This window comes from Rhinoraja longicauda, chromosome 16 (genome assembly GCF_053455715.1).
Source record: "Rhinoraja longicauda isolate Sanriku21f chromosome 16, sRhiLon1.1, whole genome shotgun sequence".
NCBI classification, from domain to species: Eukaryota; Metazoa; Chordata; class Chondrichthyes; order Rajiformes; family Arhynchobatidae; genus Rhinoraja; species Rhinoraja longicauda.
In genome coordinates, this window is record NC_135968.1 from 44,039,156 (window position 1) to 44,060,214 (window position 21,059).

Consider the following 21,059-nt stretch of genomic DNA (forward strand, 5'->3'; position numbering starts at 1 on the left):
AATTTCAGAAGACAAGGAAGGAATATATGTCGTAATAATTGATAGCTATAATTATATTTCATTGCTGTTCTATAAAGCTTGAGTACTGTGGCCTCTAATATTTCAAGAAATGGCTGAAGCAGCTATTGATTAGATCTGATTAAAAGCCATTATCCAATACAGTGTATGTTCTATGGTCCAGAAATATTGCCTTCAGAAAAATATTTTCTTCGAAATATTGTGACTATCCAGATAATTAAAACTTTTCCACTGGCAAGTTTTAAATTTATAGACACACATTCCCATTTAGAAACAAGGAACTGGTTTACAAAAAAAGACACCGCTGGAGTAGCTCAGCACTTTAGGCAGCATCTCTGGAGAACATGTATAGGTTACATTTTGGATCGGGATCTTTCTTCAGAATTATGTTGGGGTGGGAGTGAAAAGTTTCTGAAGACAATATTTCTGGACCATAGAGCATATTGAATAATAGCTCAAATTTTAATTTTCATTCCTTAAATCTAGAATAATAGCTACTATCGAAGTAGTAGTAACCATGAAGCTACCAGAATATCTTTAAATTCGTTTGGTCCACGACTGTCATTCAGGGAAAGAATGTCTTATCTTGCTTGGGGTGGCTAACCCCTAGCGATAAAGGCTATAAAGCTAATTCTTAAGTGCCTTCTGACTTTTTCCAGCATGCCATTTGGTTCAGGGAAATAAATGCTAACCTTGAGAATGATGCATTCATCTCCTTCAGGTTTATGAATGAGTTTGAAAGAAAACATTGGAAAACGGGTTGTAAAAGGGATCCATTCCCTTTCTGATCAAGAATATCATGTGAAGGAATCAGGAGCAATAATAGTTATCTTCCTGGTCATGTACTTAGACTTGATCATTTCTCTCTGTATTGGTGATGGATAAAATGGATGTAAGTGGGATGACAAAAAAATGTCCACCACATGTAGGATTTGATGAATATTTTGCCTTAAAGGTTGTGGCACCAGTGCGGGAAACCTGTGCTCAAACTCTTGGAGTTGTGTTGAAGTACATGAATGAGAGGGGTGTGCATGGAACCGTGGTTGTTTTATTGAAATTGCTTGCACAAGAACAGTGGGAAGTGAGACACGGTGGACTTCTGGGAATAAAATATGCTTTAGCAATACGGCAAGTAAGTTACAGTAACTTATTCCAATACATTTGTAGAAGCAATTTAGAAATTTTGGCTTGTGTAGTAATAACATTTTTTTTGTTATTTGCTTCAGGACTTAATTGATACGTTACTGCCAAAAGTCCTTCCTACCATAATTGATGGCCTGCAGGACTTGGATGATGATGTTCGTGCAGTAGCAGCAGCAGCACTTGTACCAGTTGTGGAAAATCTTGTACATCTTCAGGCATCTGAGGTTAGTCCATAATATATTGTGTGTAAAATGTATATTAAAATAGAAACATGCCAAGGATTGCATTTAGAACAGAATACAGAGCAGTAAAGCACGGGAACGGGCCCTTTGGCCCACTATGTTTGTGCTGAGTATGATGCCAAATTAAACCGATCTCATCTACCCGCACAAAGTCTATTTCCTTGGACTTCCATCTACAAGCCTCTAAAGCATCACTATCTGCCTCCGTCACTACCCCTGGCAATGCAGTCCAGGCCCCCATCACTCTTAGTTCTTGTTAGAAGCAAGGTGAAACTGAGGGACTCCTGAAAGTGTTCAGATCGACTTTAGGTTATAAATTGACATGGAGGAGCTACAAGTCTTGAGCATCTTTTTAAGAATGTTGAATAATTAAGTGCAAACTTTGATTGTGAAGATCTATAATAAAGCTGATTGCCATCGATGCTTCCGAATACAGTAGCCTTTAATCTACTAAAATCTGAAGACTCTATGGCATCAATTGCTATAGAGGGTAATTCGTTCAAATCTACTTGGAACAGAGGTCATGTTTTTGGTTTCTCTACTCTTCATCGACTGTTACTTCAGAAACATAAACTGTACTTCCTGTCCATCATGAAATGATGAGAGTAGTTTAATCTTGCCATGGAGTAGATCCATTAAAACTCAGACTAAATACAAGTGCATTTGAACGTGCAATAACATAAATCACTTGCTTTCAGTGTCCAGTTTTGGTCACCCTTCTATCATTTTCTTGTTTCTTGTAATGAAAACTACTTCTGTTGATTTATTTTGCAATTCCATCCTGCTGCCAATGGTGGCACTGTAGCGCCTCAGTTTTGTATAAAGCAACTGTTCAAGTTTCTCCTGATTTCTCAGTCTCCGCCACATCTGTTCCCAAGGTGAGGCTTTCCATTCTAGGACAGCTGAGATGTCCTCGCTCGAAGGAATGCTGGTGTTCCTTCTCGGCCCCCCCCCCCCCATAGTGGTGTTGCAATCTCATTCATAGCAGCTGACATCAGAAGATCCTTCAGGAGAGTGAATCCTCAGAAAGTGTCTGGACCTGAAGGTGTAGCTGGTCGCATTCTCAAAACCTACACAAAACCAATGGCTCAAGTTTTTGCCGACATCGTCAACCGCCCATTGCTGAGGTTGGAGGTTTTCATCTGCTTTAAAAGGACATAATAACACTGGTGCCCGAGACTACCGGGTCCCAATGACTCAATGACTACCGTCCATGGTGATGAAGTGGTTTTTAGTGGTTAATTATGGCACGCATCAACTCCTCACTCGGCAAGAATCTGGACACGCTACAATTTTTCTTCTGCTATAATAGATGCTGGCTGGCCCTCTTGCTGGCTCTTCACTCTGCACTAGACCGCTTGAACAATAAAACACATACGTCAAAGCTGGTTTTCATAGCCTACAGCTTGGCGTTTGACACCATCATCCCCGAGCTTGGGGAACTGAGTCTCTGCTCATCCCTTTGCAACTGCATCCCCAACTTCCTCATCAACAGAACACAATGGGTACAAGCAAGCATCCACCTCGATAACCAACAGCAGAGAGGCACCTCATGGCTGTGTAGCCAGACACCGTTTCAACTCAATCTTCAAATTCGCTGACGACACCACAGCTGTCGGACAAATTATAGATGACGATGAGTCAGAGTATACGAGGGAGATCGATTGTCCGAATGGTGCCAGAATAACCTTGATCTCAATGTCAGTAAAACCAAGGAACTGACTATTGACTTTAGAAGAGAAAGGCCGGGAATCTAAAAACCTGGCTTCAGTGACAGGTTGGTGGTGTAGTCTTGAACTTCAAGTTCCTCAGAGTGCCTATCAAGGAATGTAACATCACTTTATGATGCAATCAACACCTCTTCTTGCTTAGAAAATTGAGAAGGTTCAGTATGTTGTCAAATACTCGCTTGAATTTCTACAGGTGTGTGGTAGAGGGCATACTGACTGGTAGTATCATGACCAGATTCAGCTACTCAAACACCCCAAAACGAAGATTACCAAAAAGTGCTGAACACTGCCCAGTCCATCACGGTTACTGACCACCCCACCATAGAAGGGATCAACAGTCAGCAACATCAGGGACCCACACCGCCCTGGCCACAATCTCATTTCACCCCTACCATCGGGCCGAAGGTACAGGAGCCTGAAAGCTGTAATGCTAAGGTTCAGGAACAACAGCTTCCCAACAACCATCAAGGTATTGAACGCTACAAACTAAACTACAAACCTTGATGCCTTGATTCAATTAGGGACTTTGGGCTTTGTTTTTTGCACAAATTGTTTTTTTTATAATTGAACTTTTTTTATGTTTGTTTATTATATTATCTATTGCATACTGCCTGTACAAACCCATTGTGCTGCTGCAAGTAAGAATTTCATTGTACCGTTTAGGTACATATATGACAATAAAACACTCTTGACTCTTTTATTTAATAAACCTGTTTTTTCCCCCCAGCTGTTATAGATGGGTTGCTGACCCGCATCTCCTTTGTGTCCTGTAATTCTGCTCTTGCTCCCCCTCCCCCCCAGACAAACAAGGATAGAACATAGAACAGTACAGCACCAAACAGGTTCTTCAACCCTCAATGTCTGTGCCGAACTTGATGCCAAGTCCATCACATCTACCTGAACTTAACCCATATCCCTCCATTCCCTGCATATCCATTTTGCCTATCCATTGGTCTTCTAAATGCCACAAACGTATCTGCTTTAGCCCCCCGGTAATGTGTTCCAGCCACTTGTCACCCTCGAGTTTCCCTGATTCTCACCTTTCACCCCACCAGCCTCCGCATCCAACACATCATCCTACAACATTTCTGTCACCTCAAATGTGATCCCACCACCAGTCACATCTTCCCACCCCCACGCATTTCTAACTTTCACAGAGATCGCACTATCCACAACTCCTTGCTTCAATCATCCCTTTCCACCTAACCACCCCTTCCCAAGATACCTTCCCGAGCAACTACAGGAGATGTAACACCTAGTCCTGCATCTCCTCCCTCACCTCCATCCAGCAACTCCAGCACTCATTTCAAGTGAGACAGAGGTTCACATGCACCTCATCTACTCCATGCAATGCCTCCTATACATTGGTGAGACCATGCGTACACTTAATGATCGTTTTGGCGAACACTGGTGCTCGCTCTGCCTAGGACTTTGGATCTCCTGATTGCTAACTAATTTAACTCCTCTTCCCATTGCCAGAGTGAGCTCACATGCAAATAGGAGGAACAGCTTGGGTAACTTACAACCCAACGGTCTGAACATTGATTTCTCCAATTTTAGGTAGCTATAACCCTTCCTGCTCACCCCACCCTTCTGTTTCTCTTCTGAAAACCGAATGTTTCTACCTGTTCAACCTTCATAGAGCAAAGAGCCATGGATATCTTGCAAATCATAGAATTGTTACGACACAAGGTCTGCAGCAGTTCTCTACCTGAGCAACTTTATTTCCACCTGCCAGCATTTGTGGCCTTGTATTTTTTTCTTTCAAGCTTGCATTTAACCAATCCTCTCTTGAAGACCACAACAGATCCAACCCCCACCACAGCTTCAGACAGGGCATTTCAGATTCCAACCACCATGCTCTGTTTAAAATTGAAATATTTCCTTCTGTCATTTCTTAATTCTCTTATTTTATAGTTATAGCTTGTGGTCATTGACTCTTCACCAAAGGTATCAATTCCATTCAATCCAGGCCCGCCATTTTGTACACTCCTTCAACCTTCTCCAAAGAAAATTGTTCCATTCTCTCAGGATGGAGAAATATAAAGCAAGAAGGGAAATTGGAAAAATAATAAGTGAAGTAAATGGGCAGTAAAAACAAATCAAGCAACAATCAGGGGTTCAATCACAGAAAAACATTAAAATAATAAAATTTTGGATGATGTATCTTTGTGCTAAATTAATGACTCATAGAAGTAAACAATATGATCACATTAGCATTATGAAAAGGTAATTGCATGGTGACCAAAGTGAGAACTGGATATTCCAGGGTAATTTTCTTTCAGAAAGACTAATTTTCTTTCAAAAAGCTAAAAGTGATGGTGTAGCACCATTAAAAATGGTGGAGATTAGAGCAGAGATAGGAAATGATTTTAGCATAAAAGATCATGATGCCAAATTGGAATGAGCTAAATAGCAGTGGGCAGAATTACTTATAGGCCACCAAATAGTAGTTATGTTGGGTGTGTTCAAAAATTAGGAAATTATTAAAATCACTTATTGGGATAATATTATTCTAGGAGACTTTAGACCACACATAGACTGGATAAATCAAATGTGCTTTAATAAAATAGAAGATGGATTCTTGAAATTTGTTGAAGATGCTTTCTAACAAGGGAATATACTATTTTCAATCTCATTTTGTGCGGTCGGAGGTGGTTGATTGGTAATCTTATTGTCGAGAGGATTTTTGGAAAGAATGACCACAATACGATAGAATTTCATGAGACAAGTGTTTAATTGTCATATGTACTGTCAACAGAACAATGAAATTCATACTTGCAGCAGCATTACAGGCCTGTAAGCATAATACTCATTGACAACATATTAATTTATTGAATCTGTTTTTATTTATTAATACACCATTACTAGTACAAAAAGCCCAAATTCCTTAGTAGCCATTGTTCATAATTTAGTTTGCGTTTTGCAGTGTTCTAATGCTTGATGGTTGTTGGGAAGAAACTGTTCTTGAACCAGGAGGTTACTGTTTTCAGACGCCTATACCTTCCTCCAGAGGGTAGGAGCAAAATGCAAGCATGACTAGGGTGGTGGGGGTCTTGGATAAGGTTAGCTGGCCTTTTGAGGCAGGGTCTCTTACAAATCTCATACCTCCTCTGGATCCTCTCCAAAGCCAGCACATTCTTTATCAGATATGGGGCCACAACTCCTCACAATATTACAAACTTGGCCTTGCCAGTTACTAATTACGTTTCAGCATTGCATGCTTGCTTTTATAGTCTAGTCCCTTCGAAATGAATGCTAACAGTGCATTTTCATTTGTTACTGCTGACTCAATCTGCAAATTAACCTTTTGGGAATCCTGTACCAGCTCTCCCAAGTCCCTTTGCACCTCCGATTTCTGAATCCTCTCCTCATTTTGAAAGTAGTTTATGCCTTTATTCCTTCTACCAAAGTACATGACCGTACACTTGGCTGTGCTGTATTCCATTTGCCGCCACTTTGCCTATGGTCCCAACATGGCCAAGTTCTCTGCAACCTCCTGACTTCCTTCACAGTACCTGCCCCGAAACTTGGATATGGATAGAGCTGTAAAATGGTGTTGATTGTCAGAGTAGCCTCAATCATAGGGAACTAGCAAAGAAGATAATGATTGCAGAGAAGAGCTACTTATCTGCTCCCCAAATTACAATTTCTATTTTTCTACAACTAATACCAAGAAAGGAATTATAGTTCAAAATAAGAATAGAATGCTGGATGTTAAAATGGGACCAAATATCATCTGCTTTACTGGCATGATTACCCTTTCCCTTCAGCAACCGCTTATCTTTGTTTCAAATTATTATATAATACTAGAAGATTTATTTGCTAGGAAAGGCTAAATTATGTGCTGTACTAAATTCGTAATTATTGTAGAATTTGATTTTGAAATGTAAAATCCGAAACTCCAGAAGTGTGGTAGACAAGTACTTCCACAAACCAACTAAACATAGCACAAAAAGTAAGGAAATTTGTGTTTGGTAGATTATTTCTTTGTTGTAACAATGCTTCTTGGCAATAAATATTATACAGTTGGAAAGCCTGTTTATTTCCCTTTTAAATGGTGCCACATTTGTAAGGAACATGCATTTGTGGGATGAGCAGCAGAGCTGAGTATGTGGGTTGCGCCCATGAAAAATCTGCCAAATCTTCTCTGCCAATGCCAAACAGCTTATTCTGCCATTGACTCTTGTTCGGTGTTGTTTGGTGGATTGGATGATTGAAGTCTGAAGAAACAAGACATATTGGCAATTTAACAATTTATTCATTTAATAAACAGGAGCCTCAGTAGCGTGTGGAAGAACCATACACAGCCACAACAGCCTGGCACCTCCTCCTCATGCTGGTCACCAGCCTGGTCACACACTGTTGTAGGATGGCATCCCATTCTTCAACCAGCATTTGTCGCAAGTCAGCCAACGTGGTTGTGTTGGTCACTCTGGCACGAACAGCACGCCCAAGCTGATCCCACAAGTGTTCAATGGGGTTGAGGTCAGGACTGCTGGCAGGCCATTCCATCCTCTCCACTCCCAAATTCTGGAGGTAGTCTCTGAGAAACCCTGCTCTGTGGGGGCGAGCATTGTCATCTTGGAGGATAGAGTTCGGTCCCAGACTGTGGAGATATGGGATTGCCACTGGTTGCAGAATCTCATCTCGATATCTCTCTGCATTGAGATTGCCTCCAATGATGACAAGCCTCGTTTTTCCAGTGAGGGAGATGCCGCCCCACACCATCACACTGCCTCCACCAAAAGATGTTACTCTATCGGTGCAGCAATCAGCATAGCGTTCTCCGCGTCTTCTCCACACTTTGACCCTATGATCCAACTGCCGTAGGCGGAATCTGGACTCATCGCTGAACATAACGTTCCTCCACATGTTCAGGTTCCAGTGCGCGTGTTGCCGACACCAGCGCAAACGGGCCTGACGGTGAAAGGCAGTCATGGCAGGCCTCCTGGCAGCCCTATGAGACCGGAGATCGGCTGCGTGCAGTCTGTTCCAAATTGTCTGGGCAGAGAGCCGTCGGCCATATCGTCCTGCAAACCTTGACTGCAAATCTGTAGAAGACAGCCTACGGTTCCTAAGTGCTGACAGGGTGAGGAAACGGTCTTCTTCGGGTGTCGTCTTCTTGGGACGCCCACTTCGCGGCCTGTCTCTGACATCCCCCGTTATATGGAACTTGGCCTTCACTTTGGAGATGGTACTAGGGCTCACTCCAAATAATGCCGCAACTTGGTTTTGCGGAACACCAGCTTGAAGTTGCCCTATCGCACGGGCCCTATCCAGATCAGTCAAACGTGGCATGCCGATTCTTGGAGCAGACACCTACTGACCACTGTAGCAGGGCCCATGCTCAGATGCTGCCAATCAGGTGCCAATCAGGCACCTGATTGTCAGCACCTGGGGGTACCAGAAGCTCAAAACAAGAGTCAATAGCAACAGCAGAATAAGCTGTTGGCATTGGCAGAGAAGATTTGGCAAATTTTTCATGGGCGCAACCCATATACTCAGCTCTGCTGCTCATCCCGCAAATGCATGTTCCTTACAAATGTGGCACCATTTAAAAGGGAAATAAACAGGCTTTCCAACGGTATAAGATTTATTGCCAAGAAGCATTGTTACAACAAAGAAATAATCTACCAAACACAAATTTCCTTACTTTTTGTGTTATGTTTATAAGATGCCTGACAAGTGCTGCAAAATGTCATCCTCCAAGTAATGGTTAAAATCCTAAGTATGGCATTGTAGATCTGATATGTTACACCAAATCTGGCATCATTTTCTTTGCCTCATGGCACCTCAAGCCATTCATTCCTCCTTTGTATCCAGAAAAATCTGCTTTTTATTTTTTTGGTTGTAAAGACTTTTTTACTTGGATATGCAATTAGTTAATTGCATAGTCTGTTTTAAAGAGGACTGGTTAAATATAGTGGTGTGGAAGTGCAAGCTGCTCTCTATTTTCAACTGTTACAAGTATAAAGTGTTCTGCATACTGGCTTTTTTAAATGAGGCCGAAACCTGTAATCTTCCAACTTGGATACAGAATGCCACTACTGAACTCAGATTCACCTACCTTACATTACATGGGCCTCACAGAAAACTCCCAGGATGCGGTGAGGAGCCCTACAAGAATGGACCAGGCGGCCACCTAAGACAGCCCAGCAGGCCGCCGAGAACAAGGACGGACCTGACAGTGGCCAAGTGCAAGGAAGGTCCCGGCAGCCACTGAGAGCAAGGACGGACCCAGTGGGCCGCTGCCTTCGGGGGGAGCTCGGGAACCACAAAGCTAAGCACCAAAAACCGGAGAGCCGAGGAGGAGGGGGCGCTGGCAGCGACGGACGAGGAGAGTATGCCAGTAGGAGAGAGACCAGGGTATTGCCTCCAGAACCTTCAGGCTCAGCTGCAGGAGGCGCTCCCAGGATACAGTGGTAGTCGGGTGAGGAGAGGGACGTCCGTTGGCGGACCGAGCTGGTTGAGAGAAGCGGAGGAGGCCCTGCACCAGCCTGGGGCTTACCTGGAGTACCTCCAGTACATCCACCATTTGGACTTTGGACTCTTTCTTTTGTGAATCGTGCCAAAATATGATGGTGCAAGAATTTCACTGTGTAGTGCAGAGGTGACAATAAAGAACCATTGAATCCTTAAGTGAATTCTGTGAATTATGCAATAGATTGTTTGATACTATAGATTAAAGCTTACTTTGGAAGAAATTGGGTGTTTTTAAATATTGAGGTGGTCTTTGCAGAGACCCTTGCCGTTTATCATCTCTTGTCCCACTGCACAACTACACGAGTTGGACAGTTTTTGCTTCTGAGAAGGTTACTTGGAGACAATAGAGCTAACTTTTTTTTAAAACATTTTGGTCTTTTTTTTTCTGCCTCCTTTCCACAAGTCTTAACAATTTCCCCACACTCATAGAATCAAATATTTTAATAGTTGCTATCATTCATGGATAATTTTATTTTCACCTAGTGAGGTGCAGCTTTGAAATTGCATTGGTTCATATTCTGTTCCAGGGACAGTTAATTCAATCAAATGTTTGTCTTTTAATAAATACCACTGATTATATTTGGAAAATATGTTGGAGAGGACTGATGAGCGTCAGAAACTGTTTCTTCTTTATCCCTTTTAAAACGTATTCGTCAAGTAAGAGGAAAAAGGTTCAAATTTCTGATTGTGAGATAATAGATTTCCCATCTAAGTAACCACATTTTGATCAGAGTGGGTTTTTCTATCACTGTCAGTATGTTTGTCGTGAACATCAGAAGCTCTCTCTTCCCAGTTGTACCTTCTGTCATGAAATTCAAGTGTTGGTAACATTACCTTGAGTAACGTTATCACAATTGCACCATGTGCTTTTTGAATTGGCGAAGTGCATGTTGCCTAGTCATGTATAAAGAAATGTGCAATTCGTTAAACTTCCCGATGTGTAAATTTGTAATGCAATTTTCCCTTCCCCCCCCCCCCCCACCATCCTTTGGTAACATTGAGTTGCGTATTTCCTTTGCTCATTCTTTTGTTCTTGTATTTCTAGGTGCCATTTATTGTCAATACTCTATGGGATGCTCTTCTAGATTTGGATGATCTTACAGCTTCTACAAATAGCATCATGACCCTGCTCGCATCGCTATTGACTTATCGTCAAATCCAACAGTATAGGTAATTGCTGAAGAGATCTTAATGGCTTTGTTGGTACAATTTTGAACTATCATGTGAAAATTGTTAGGTGTGCTATCTAAAATTTATTTTACTCCTAACTTTGATTTATTTGTTCTTCCTCATTTAATACCTACTACTAATTGCAATTTATTTGGTACTGACCAAATAATTTTTACAGGACATAATTAGCCAGTTGTGGTTGCTCCACATTTCAGGACCACATACTTGATCCAATATTATAAGAAAATAACTGCAGATGCGGGTACAAATCGATTTATTCACAAAATGCTGGAGTAACTCAGCAGGTCAGGCAGCATCTCGGGAGAGAAGGAATGGGTGACGTTTCGGGTCGAGACCCTTCTTGATCCAATAGTGCTGGTTATTTTTTAGCTTGATTTAATGGGGGTTTTTTTCAAATGCCTATTTACCTCCTGATTAGGAGCTTGAGAAGCAATTTCTGACTGGACATGAATTTCAGCAATAAGCTTTGTCCCCACTGCTATCAGACTTCTGAACCAATCACCTCTTTCACACACCCATACCCGGAGACACTGCCATCTACCCTTACCCTTAAATCCACCTTAGTTGGTTATTCCGTTGTAGTGCTTTAAATAGTTTTTGCACTATTGATAAGAATTTTTGCACTAAATTCCTGCAACATTCTACGGTTTTGCACTCTTGTATTTATCATTACCATAGGTATACTGTTTACTCTGAGCTTCATGTGAATAAGGAGTTTATTACACACTGTTGTATATGACAAACTAATCTGAACCTCTGAGTAGAGACGATATTGAAAAAAATTGTGAATTAAGATGGGAGGGATGTGAGTATTTGGTTCTGAGGAGATTCTGAAAGTAACTGGCTATATTAAGCATGGAAATATTTTTAATAAATTTATATATATTTATTAAATATAATAAAATATATTTACATTAAAGAATATGGAATAGCCTTTTTTCTTATGGCAAAGATCCTTGGAGGCCAAGTTGAGGAACTGCCATAGGCCATATTGTAAAATGAGGTCCAAATCTCTCCAAGTTGTACTGCAACTCAGTAGAATATCAAATACAGGTTGTAAAGCATTTAGGATTATTTTATATAGTCCTAAAATGCGAATTCTGCAACAAATGTTCACAATTGTTTAAAAAATTCCTTTAAAGAATGAGGGCCAATATAGACTAAATGCCACTGTTCTAAAGGGACACAGGACCCTGGGCGCACATACGCATAAATTCTTGCAGGTTGGAAGAGCACGTGAAGAACACTTGTCAGCAAAGGATATGTGTTCCAGCCATTCAGAAGTAGAGGCATGGAGCAAAAAAGCGGAAAAATTTTGTTGAAACTAGAAAATAGTAAATGGTCCATTACTGGGGTATTGCATCTAGTTCGGGGTGCAATGTGCACACAAGGGTGGATATAAAGATCCGAGAGAGGATGCAGAAGAAATGTTCCAGGGATGAAAAATGTCATTCTATTGTTTGAATGAGGAGATTGTTCTATTTGAATAAAGATGGTTGAGAGATGTTTGATGAACTATTTGATACTGGTATTAGATAGGGGGAAGCTGTTCCCATTAACAGGTGGTTCAAGGACCACTGGGTATAGGTTTAAAATTTTTGGCACAAGTACTTTTTTCTACTAGGAGAGTTGTCATGCTCTGAAAATCACTGTCTTGCAGGGTGGTGGAAAAGGAATCGGTTAGTGCCTCCATAATAGAATTGGATGGGCATTTGAGAGAATAATTTGCAGGACTTTAGGAAAAGAACTGCAGAATGGAATTGTTAAACTAGGAGCTAGAATTGATCTGAGCCAGCATGTACTGAGCTAAAGAGGTTGTCTCCATGCAATAACATTCTATGATTCCTTGGCAAAATTATAATTATGTTCTTAATGTTGTATATATTTTAAGTCTTAGTGAGACAATAAATGTTTCATGGAATATTATGCACATTTTATTTTTTCTCTTGTATAAACCTACAATTTTATAATTAACAGTATTCAGCAATCGCTCACAGTTTTGGTCCCTCGTGTCTGGCCATTTTTACGTCATACTATTTCTTCTGTTCGGAGAGCAGCTTTGGAAACTTTATTCACCCTTCTGTCTACACAAGATCAAGTAAGTATATTATCTTCAAATCTAAATTGTGTAACTGATCACCCGATCTGCATTTTTTGTTAACATTTTCAGTGTGACAATAGTATGGAAATATTTCCAGGTCCTCCCTGTGTTACAGAAACCCTACTTGTAGAGTAGGGTTTCTGTAACACAGAAACCATGCATGCAGATGAGTGTTTGAGAGACCAGCGATAGAGATGAATTGGCCAGCTGCTGCAGGACTGCATACATTTTCTGCTGGGTTGGGACGGGCAAATGAATGCCTTCTCCCAATCGGGCTGAGTGGAGCTGAGTAGAGCTGGGAGTGCTGAGCAGATTACTGGCTCTCTGAATCATCGAGGCTGGCTGAGGTCCGTACTTCCATGCCTGCTCACTCTCCCAGCACGGCTAATTCTGTAAATCCTCTTCCAACTGCTGGTTTTGTTCATTTCCAATTCAGAAACATTTCTCGGGATCGGAGCCCTGTCATATCTTGGGGACTTCCTGTACAGAACATTTTGTAATTTTTTGTTTCCAGAGCTGTGTAATGTGGTTAACTCCAATCCTGCAAGATGTGTTAAGACACATATATCAATCATGTATTTTGGAAAGCAATCAAGAAATTTTGGAACTTATTCAAAAGGTAACTTTTTCTTTTATTTAATGGTATCACAATGCAAAATAATTATTTAAATATTATTTCATTAAATTAATTGTCACCAGAACTCCCGTTAGTGAATCTTTTACATTGAATTAATTTATTTCAAACCTGTTTTTCTTAATTGTAGAGTCAATTGACCATTTAGTGCGTAATTAATTAGGTGACATACTTGTGCTGTTTTTGACAACCGCTTATTTCAAATAGTGATTTTGTTTAAATTTAGGGATTTGACATATGAGGACCAAATTCAACTTGAACCTTAAACTAATCAAATTGTGTAAAATGTGCCCATCCTATTGCATGTTTATGGCAGTGGGAGGCATTTGCATTGATATTCATATCATATCATATCATATATATACAGCCGGAAACAGGCCTTTTCGGCCCACCAAGTCCGTGCCGCCCAGTGATCCCCGTACATTAACACTATCCTACACCCACTAGGGACAATTTTTACATTTTCCCAGCCAATTAACCTACATACCTGTACGTCTTTGGAGTGTGGGAGGAAACCGATTGCAGGTCATTTGCAATCAAATCCTTATATAAGATCCAGAATCATTCATTTTCAGTTCAAATGTTTGCAGAATGATTACAACACAGAGAAACGATTCAGGCCAATATATCCATTTTTCTTCAAGTTCATGTAAAAGTGCTTTTAAAATGTGATTTGGGGTTCTACCTCCACTATCCATTCGGGTAAAATGTTCTAGTCATAATTCAGGTGCAAAGAATTTTCCCATCTCTCCAGTCTTCTGACCAATTAATTTGAATCAGTGACCTTGAGTTTTTAATCCTTTAGATAATATAAATATCTACTTCCTAATTATACAAGTCCCCAAAAATGTACAGACCTTGCAAATATTGATAACTTTTCCGTGCATACTCTCCAGTGTATGATTGTCCTTTTTAAATTTTTTATGTGAATTAGTAACCGTATATTTCACGCATCAACTTAGTGCATTTCTTTCTTCCTGTTTAAGGTATGGTTGGAGTTGTTGAATAAAGCCCCCCTTCAGTATGTGGTTGCTGCTGCTTGCCCTTGGATGGGAGTTTGGTTATGTTTAATGATGCAACCTTCACATTTGCCACTTGATTCAAATATGCTGCTAGAGATTAAAGCTAAATCAAAGGTAATTTTTCTTGATATTTGTTGATCTTGATTTTTTTTAATTTTGAAGGTGCTTTCACTGCAATGCATGTGTGCACACTTGGAAGCGGAGGCATGTAATTGTTTACTTTTCTGAAGAATAAGATTTGTGCACCAAACTGCAAAACAAAGATCTTCTGCACAACACTGTCCCCAGCAATTAAGGTCCATGACAAGACTCTGTGAAAACATGGAGCAATTTCATTTCTCTTGAGTTACCCCTTTGAAGGCAGTCATTGGTGATAACATTCAACACCACTTCCAATGCACGTACAATCTTTGATCATCTGAGGGGAAAAAAAATGTTCAAGGATCAAGATCTCAAACACCGTGGTCTATGGCAAACAAGTGTTGGCCTAATGTTTGCAGAGATTGGACTCTCGATACATTTAGCCAGAATCTCTGGTTGAAGCGTGCACAACCCTAATGATAACAAAGGAATGAACTCTCTACTTCCCAAACTACCTACCCATTCTGTCGAGTACCACTTTTCCCATCTGTGACAGGGTTTGATGATCTCACATTGGCCACATCAAAATTCGCAGAGTTGGTGTGAAAACAAGTTGGCTTCAGCCTTGCAGGAGAGTCTCAAATGAAGAACCACCTCTGAATGGTGAGGGGTGACCAGGGTGGAGGATGGAGATGCAGGGGTTGGGGAAAGTACAACTGCCTTTTTACGAGAAATTGGTAGGGAAACTCTGTAATTAAAATAAGATTTTTGCAGTGATGTTTATTATTAAATAATGTAAAGATTTTAAAGTAATGATTTCACTAGAACATAGAACAGTACAGCACCTGAACAAGACCTATGGTCCACAATGTCTGTGCTGAACATGTTGCCAAGACCAACTCTTATCTACCTGCATATATTCCATATCCCTCCATTCTGCACATATTCATGTACCTTGCTAAATGTTTCTTAAATGCTATCATCGTATTTGCCCCCACCACCAACTACGGCAGTGCGTTCATACTATTTTTCACCCTCTGTCTTAAAAACAAATTACCCCATACATCACCTGTACACCATCAGGTCTCCCCTCAACATCTGGATTTCCAGAGAAAATAATCTTAAGTCTGTCCAACTGCTCCTTGTAGCTAATACCCCCTAATTCAGCCATCATTCTGGTAAACTTCCTGTGCACCCTTTCCAAAGCCTCCACATTCTTCCTGTAATGGGGTGACCAGAACTGCATGCAATATTCCAAAAATGGCCTGAACAAAGTCCTGTAAAGCTGCATCATGAATTACTGACTTTTATGTTCGATGCCCTGACCAGTGAAGGCAAGCAGACCATATGGTTTCTTTACCACTTAAACAGCCTTCAAAAATGACATCATAATCAATGTCCTATCTCCTTGCGATTCAAATATAACTGGATTTAACTATGTTTGCAAGTAAATTAATACTTGTTACTGAACTAGAAAGTCCCTTCAGTTTGATTCATAGTTTTGCCTGGTTTCCTGGGTAGGAGTATATTTGTAATTTAAAAATTTGGAATAAGAGGTTTGATGCAAGTTGATTGTGGATGATCAGCCATGATCACAATGAATGGTGCTGGCTCGAAGGGCCAAATGGCCTCCTCCTGCACTTATTTTCTGTGTTTCTATGTCCTACCAGCTGTGTGTAAACATTCTTATTTTGATGTAGGAAAAATCTTGCAGTAAGCATCGGCAAGGGCAAGCACCAACAAAAGAAGTGAGACAAGAATACATTGCTGGTTCAGACACCATTAATGAAGACCAAGCTACCAGAGATTATGTCGTAACTCGAACACGCCTAAAGGCAGCCAAGTAAGATAACGGTTAAAATGTTAAAATCCATTTGTATTGAAGATCACATAATGTTTCCGAAACTAATAATTGTGTCTTCGGATATTTTTTTTTAAAGTAAAGATATTAGGAATCAAAGTTTTGAAGGAAAGCAAGGTTGCATAGCACGGTTATAAAAAGCCACCATTCCAGCTCAACAAAGGATAGGAACATTCTTAGGAAACATTGTAGCTTTTGCCTCGATAGAAATAGTCATTTCATAGTTGTGTTGATTTGCTAAAATTTTGCAGAGATAGACAAGTTCCACAATACTCAACTTCTCCTTTAAAAAAAAAAAAAATCAATTTGCACTGGTACTTCACTGAACATTGATGGGTTACAGAATCTCTTGGATCCATCGACATGTGTAGCACATGCTCAACGGTTCCTTGCAAGATGAAACCCTGAGTCATACTTGTCAGTGCTGAGCAGCTGCTCCTCTCCCCACAGACAGGCCTGCCTAAAATCAGCCCTCACAGGCTTCCTCTCCACAGTTAGTCAAGGGGTGCTTCATTGGTGGAAGGAGGGATTTGTGCCAAATTCCTGGGACAATAGCAGTGGGATGAATGGCATAGCCAAGTACAGCAGCATGGTGGGAAGGGATTTGTGTGATTGTTTACAGCAAATTAATGCCGTAGGTAATATATTTTTGTCTATTTCATAGTACAATACCCCAATTAATACTAATTCCATGCACACTCTCATTCCTCAAATGTATCCCGAGTGCTAGGCATTGGGATTGGAAAGGTTTTGATTTTAATCCTAATCTGTTTAGGAGTTACAATAGGAAAGCAAGTACTAATGCTTAAACAGTGAAGAATATTTTGCTAACCTATGCATACCACCTTTCTGTCTGTACTTTTGTTACAACAGTTTTGTGTTGGGTTTTTTACCTTTGGATAATTATTTGCCTTCATTAAGTTAACAATGTGATGATTATTTTTGGCAAAGAAAGCCAGAGTATTTCTGAAGCAAGGATTCCTCTGAACATGTAATAATTCAACCTAAGTTGAACAGTTGTACATTTGTTTGTTTCACACCTTTAACACATATTTCCTTGTTTAAAGGTTGCTAGGAGCACTGTGTTGTTCCATGTGTGAGCCAAGTGTCAACTCCATCAATCAAGAAGTAAAACCAGCTGAGTCTTTAGCTCATCTTTTACTGTTCCATTTAAATTCTAAGTCTGCTTTGCAGAGAATTGCTGTTTCATTAGTTATTTCAGAATGGGCTACCCTCAGGAAGGTATGGAGTTTATCTGGACTATTAATATTTTTTAAATTGTTTTAATTTCTGTGTGCATGACCAATTTAAAACATCGTTGGATTTTAAGCATACATCTTCAATGATTTCTGGTACAATGCACTGTTAAGCATTTAACCAAACTATCTAAGTATCCTTGAGCAAATTGTTAAAGTTGTTGTATTGCTGGAAATTTGTTTGGATTGTATATGGTTAAGATAATATGCTTGAAGTATTATTATTTTTGGCTCATTTTCATTGTATTTTCTCCAACTTTACATGATTTTTTGTTTAGATGTTTCACTGTGGTCTCCCACTGTGACTGCATTGGTTTTTAACCAACAGTGCTTCTTTGTGTAACAGAAGCTTTAGTTTGTATCTCTTTATTAAAGTTAAAAAAACGCACCATATCAAGAAAAATTGCAGAATTTGTAAGACGCACATTTCATTGAGAACATTTGCCTTTTTGGCTTACAGAGGAACCTGGATACATGTTAATGTGACTTTTAAACCACCAAGGATTGATTATTCATACAATATTCAAAGTTTTTGCACGTTGGGCTTTTTGTGAGTAGTTGTAACTTTATGACATTGACTGAATCTTAGTCTTGATTTCATTCCAGGATTGTGTGGTGGTATCCAGTGCTGTTCAGCCACGATTGATGGCGATATTGTCAGAACATCTTTATTACGATGAGATAGCTATTCCGTTTACACGAATGCAGAACGAGTGTAAGCAACTGATTGCATTGTTAGTTGAAGCCAACTGTGATGTAGGGAGCAGTGGGAACAACAGCGTATTTACCATAGACCAGGCAAATGAACTGGTAAGTAAATTTGTTTAAACAAAAAAGCAACAATGAGAAGATCTGCAGACGATACAGAAAAAGATAATTTTCGAGGAATACACCATTGAACCAGCAAAATTAAATTTAACAAATTCCGAGCATGATAGTTGTTAGCAGATATACATTAATTTGTGTCTTAAAATGCCACTTTTCAAAGGACATTTGTGACCCGCACACCAGTGTGATTTTTTTGTTTTCCATGTTTTTAAATTCTTGAAGTAATTTCTGTATAACTTTAAAATCTGACTTCACATTTAATAATTTGATGGAAAGTTGCAAGTTTTATTTAATGTACTTGGAATTGTTAGGCGGCCATGATTTTTTTTCACTTGTTCTCAAGTGATCATAGTAGAGGCTCCATGTATATTGAAAGATCACACGCTGCTTGCTTAACCAACAAGAATTCCTCATTTAATAAAACCTAAATTGGTACTGGCAGAGAAAGAAAATTGCATTTTAGTACTTTGAAGTTTAGTAATACAGTAAACCCTCATTGGACCACTTTATATCAGATTTTGGTTGTAGCGGACGGACCTGCGGACACCATCCCGGGTCGCATGGCATCCCTGGCTACAGATGCCACCCACATTCACATGGTGCATCAGAGAGCCCTTCTTCATCCTTAGTGCAGCTGTTGTGGCTCACATTGTAGCTCCTCCAGAAGGTGCTTTCTTCGGGCTGCTGTCACTAGTGGAACGCGCTTGGTCACCATAGGGCTCTCGCCACTGCCACTTCCTCCGGTCAGCCTGTTGCTTTGTCTCCTTCCCCCCCCACCCATACCCCCCCCCGCCCCCTCCATTGCCTTTGCCACCTTCTCCCCCAAAGTCGCCGACATACTCCACCTTGGAGGGTGCCGGCAGCTGCAGGGGGGGTGGGGGTCAGAGCGGGGAACGGGCAGGGTGGTGGTAGGCAGGGGGGGAGGTGTGTCTTGTGTGCGGGGTGGGGGAGGTGATGCTGGGGGCTGCTGGGTCACACCGGCGGCTGCATCGGCCTGACGGAAGGGTAGCTGATGGGGTAGAGCTCGCTGGTGCAGACCAGTGACATTGGCACCTAGTTTTAAGATGTGCTGAAATAACTCAACAGACTGAATCATTCTGAAGAAGCGTCCTGACATCACCTCTCCATGTTCTCCGAAGATGATGCCTAACCCGCTGAGTTACTTCAGCACTTAGTGTATCCATTATCTGCAGTTGTTTGTTTCACCTACATAATGCCACACTCCGTTAAAGAGGACAGTCGACAATAACGGACACCATTCTTCCCCTCCCCAGCCCCCCATGGCCTGTTATAATGAGAGTTTACTGTATTTATTTTAAAGTATTTAATCAGGCCTGGCTTCCATTGTATTAAGAATAATCAAAAGAAAATATTTAAATGCTAGGTCAGTAAACGAAGGATTTACAAATTTGGTCAAGAACCAATTTTCTGATGTTCACCTCATTATATCTAATGCAAAATATAAATGAATGTACTTAATTCTATGTTTTAATTAAAGATCACAACAGTTTTCAATGAAGTGACGGCATCCTACGGTGTGAATCCTGGCATTATCCAGCAGTTGGATAGCAAGCGGCAGCAGGTCCAGATGACGGTGACAGAGACTAATCAAGAATGGCAAACTCTCCATGTTAGGGTCCACCTGTTTTCTGCTTGTGCAGTTATTAACTTGCAGCAGCTTCCAGAAAAACTGAATCCCATCATAAAACCATTAATGGAAGGAGTGAAAAAAGAGGAAAATATACTGGTGCAGAATTATGCGGCTTCTTGCATTGCTAAATTGCTCCAACAATGTACAGCAAGATGTCCTTGTCCCAATTCCAAAATTGTGAAAAATCTTTGCAACTCTGTGTGTGTGGACGCCACGGTTACCCCTTCAGCAACGTCTCCAGTCCCCACATCTAACAGTGTGGATAACTCTAAAGGTAATAGTACTTGAGAGGAATTGTGTTAATGTGTACAGGTTGAATTAATTAAATGTAAACATTTAGCATTATATATTTTGACATTTCCTAACTCATTGTCCTATCTATCCTTGTAACTGTGGGTGACAAAGATACATTTTGTATAATTTTGTGACTATTTTTAAAAAATTGTTCTTCTGCATTAGTCATTCTGATAAGAGCGCTCTTGATAAATATGCACTGTGCCTAATATACAGGTACTCCCCAGGTTATGATGGTTCAACTTGCGATAGTTCGCCTTTGCGATGGTGCAAAGGCATGGATCCACAGCAAACTGCCGCTCGTTTCCGGACTCGTGATCGCGCATTTTCAATATATTTCGACTTTCAATACTTTCGGTTTCCGATGGGTTTCTCAGAACGGAACCCCATCGGAAGCTGAGGAGTACCTGTATACTTTTCAATAATATAAAATGTTTAAAATACATGCTTAAAAATCAAGAGAGGAGATATTTTTTATTATTAATTTTTAAATTGTTGCAGAGTGAGTGGAGGGGTGTACG

At 40.4% G+C, this 21,059-nt stretch overlaps 1 protein-coding gene across 2 annotated transcripts in view; it reads left to right on the forward strand.

Annotated features, from left to right (window-relative positions):
• The window catches only part of btaf1 (BTAF1 RNA polymerase II, B-TFIID transcription factor-associated), a 119,023-nt gene that overhangs the window by 61,473 nt on the left and 36,491 nt on the right, over positions 1 to 21,059 (forward strand). For both annotated transcript variants that reach the window (XM_078413707.1, XM_078413708.1), the window contains exons 11-20: positions 974 to 1,150; positions 1,245 to 1,385; positions 10,665 to 10,789; positions 12,788 to 12,908; positions 13,426 to 13,530; positions 14,532 to 14,681; positions 16,349 to 16,491; positions 17,577 to 17,751; positions 18,372 to 18,575; positions 20,092 to 20,518. In XM_078413707.1, coding sequence (XP_078269833.1) covers positions 974 to 1,150; positions 1,245 to 1,385; positions 10,665 to 10,789; positions 12,788 to 12,908; positions 13,426 to 13,530; positions 14,532 to 14,681; positions 16,349 to 16,491; positions 17,577 to 17,751; positions 18,372 to 18,575; positions 20,092 to 20,518 — 1,768 coding nt within the window. The remainder of the gene's footprint in view (positions 1 to 973; positions 1,151 to 1,244; positions 1,386 to 10,664; positions 10,790 to 12,787; positions 12,909 to 13,425; positions 13,531 to 14,531; positions 14,682 to 16,348; positions 16,492 to 17,576; positions 17,752 to 18,371; positions 18,576 to 20,091; positions 20,519 to 21,059) is intronic.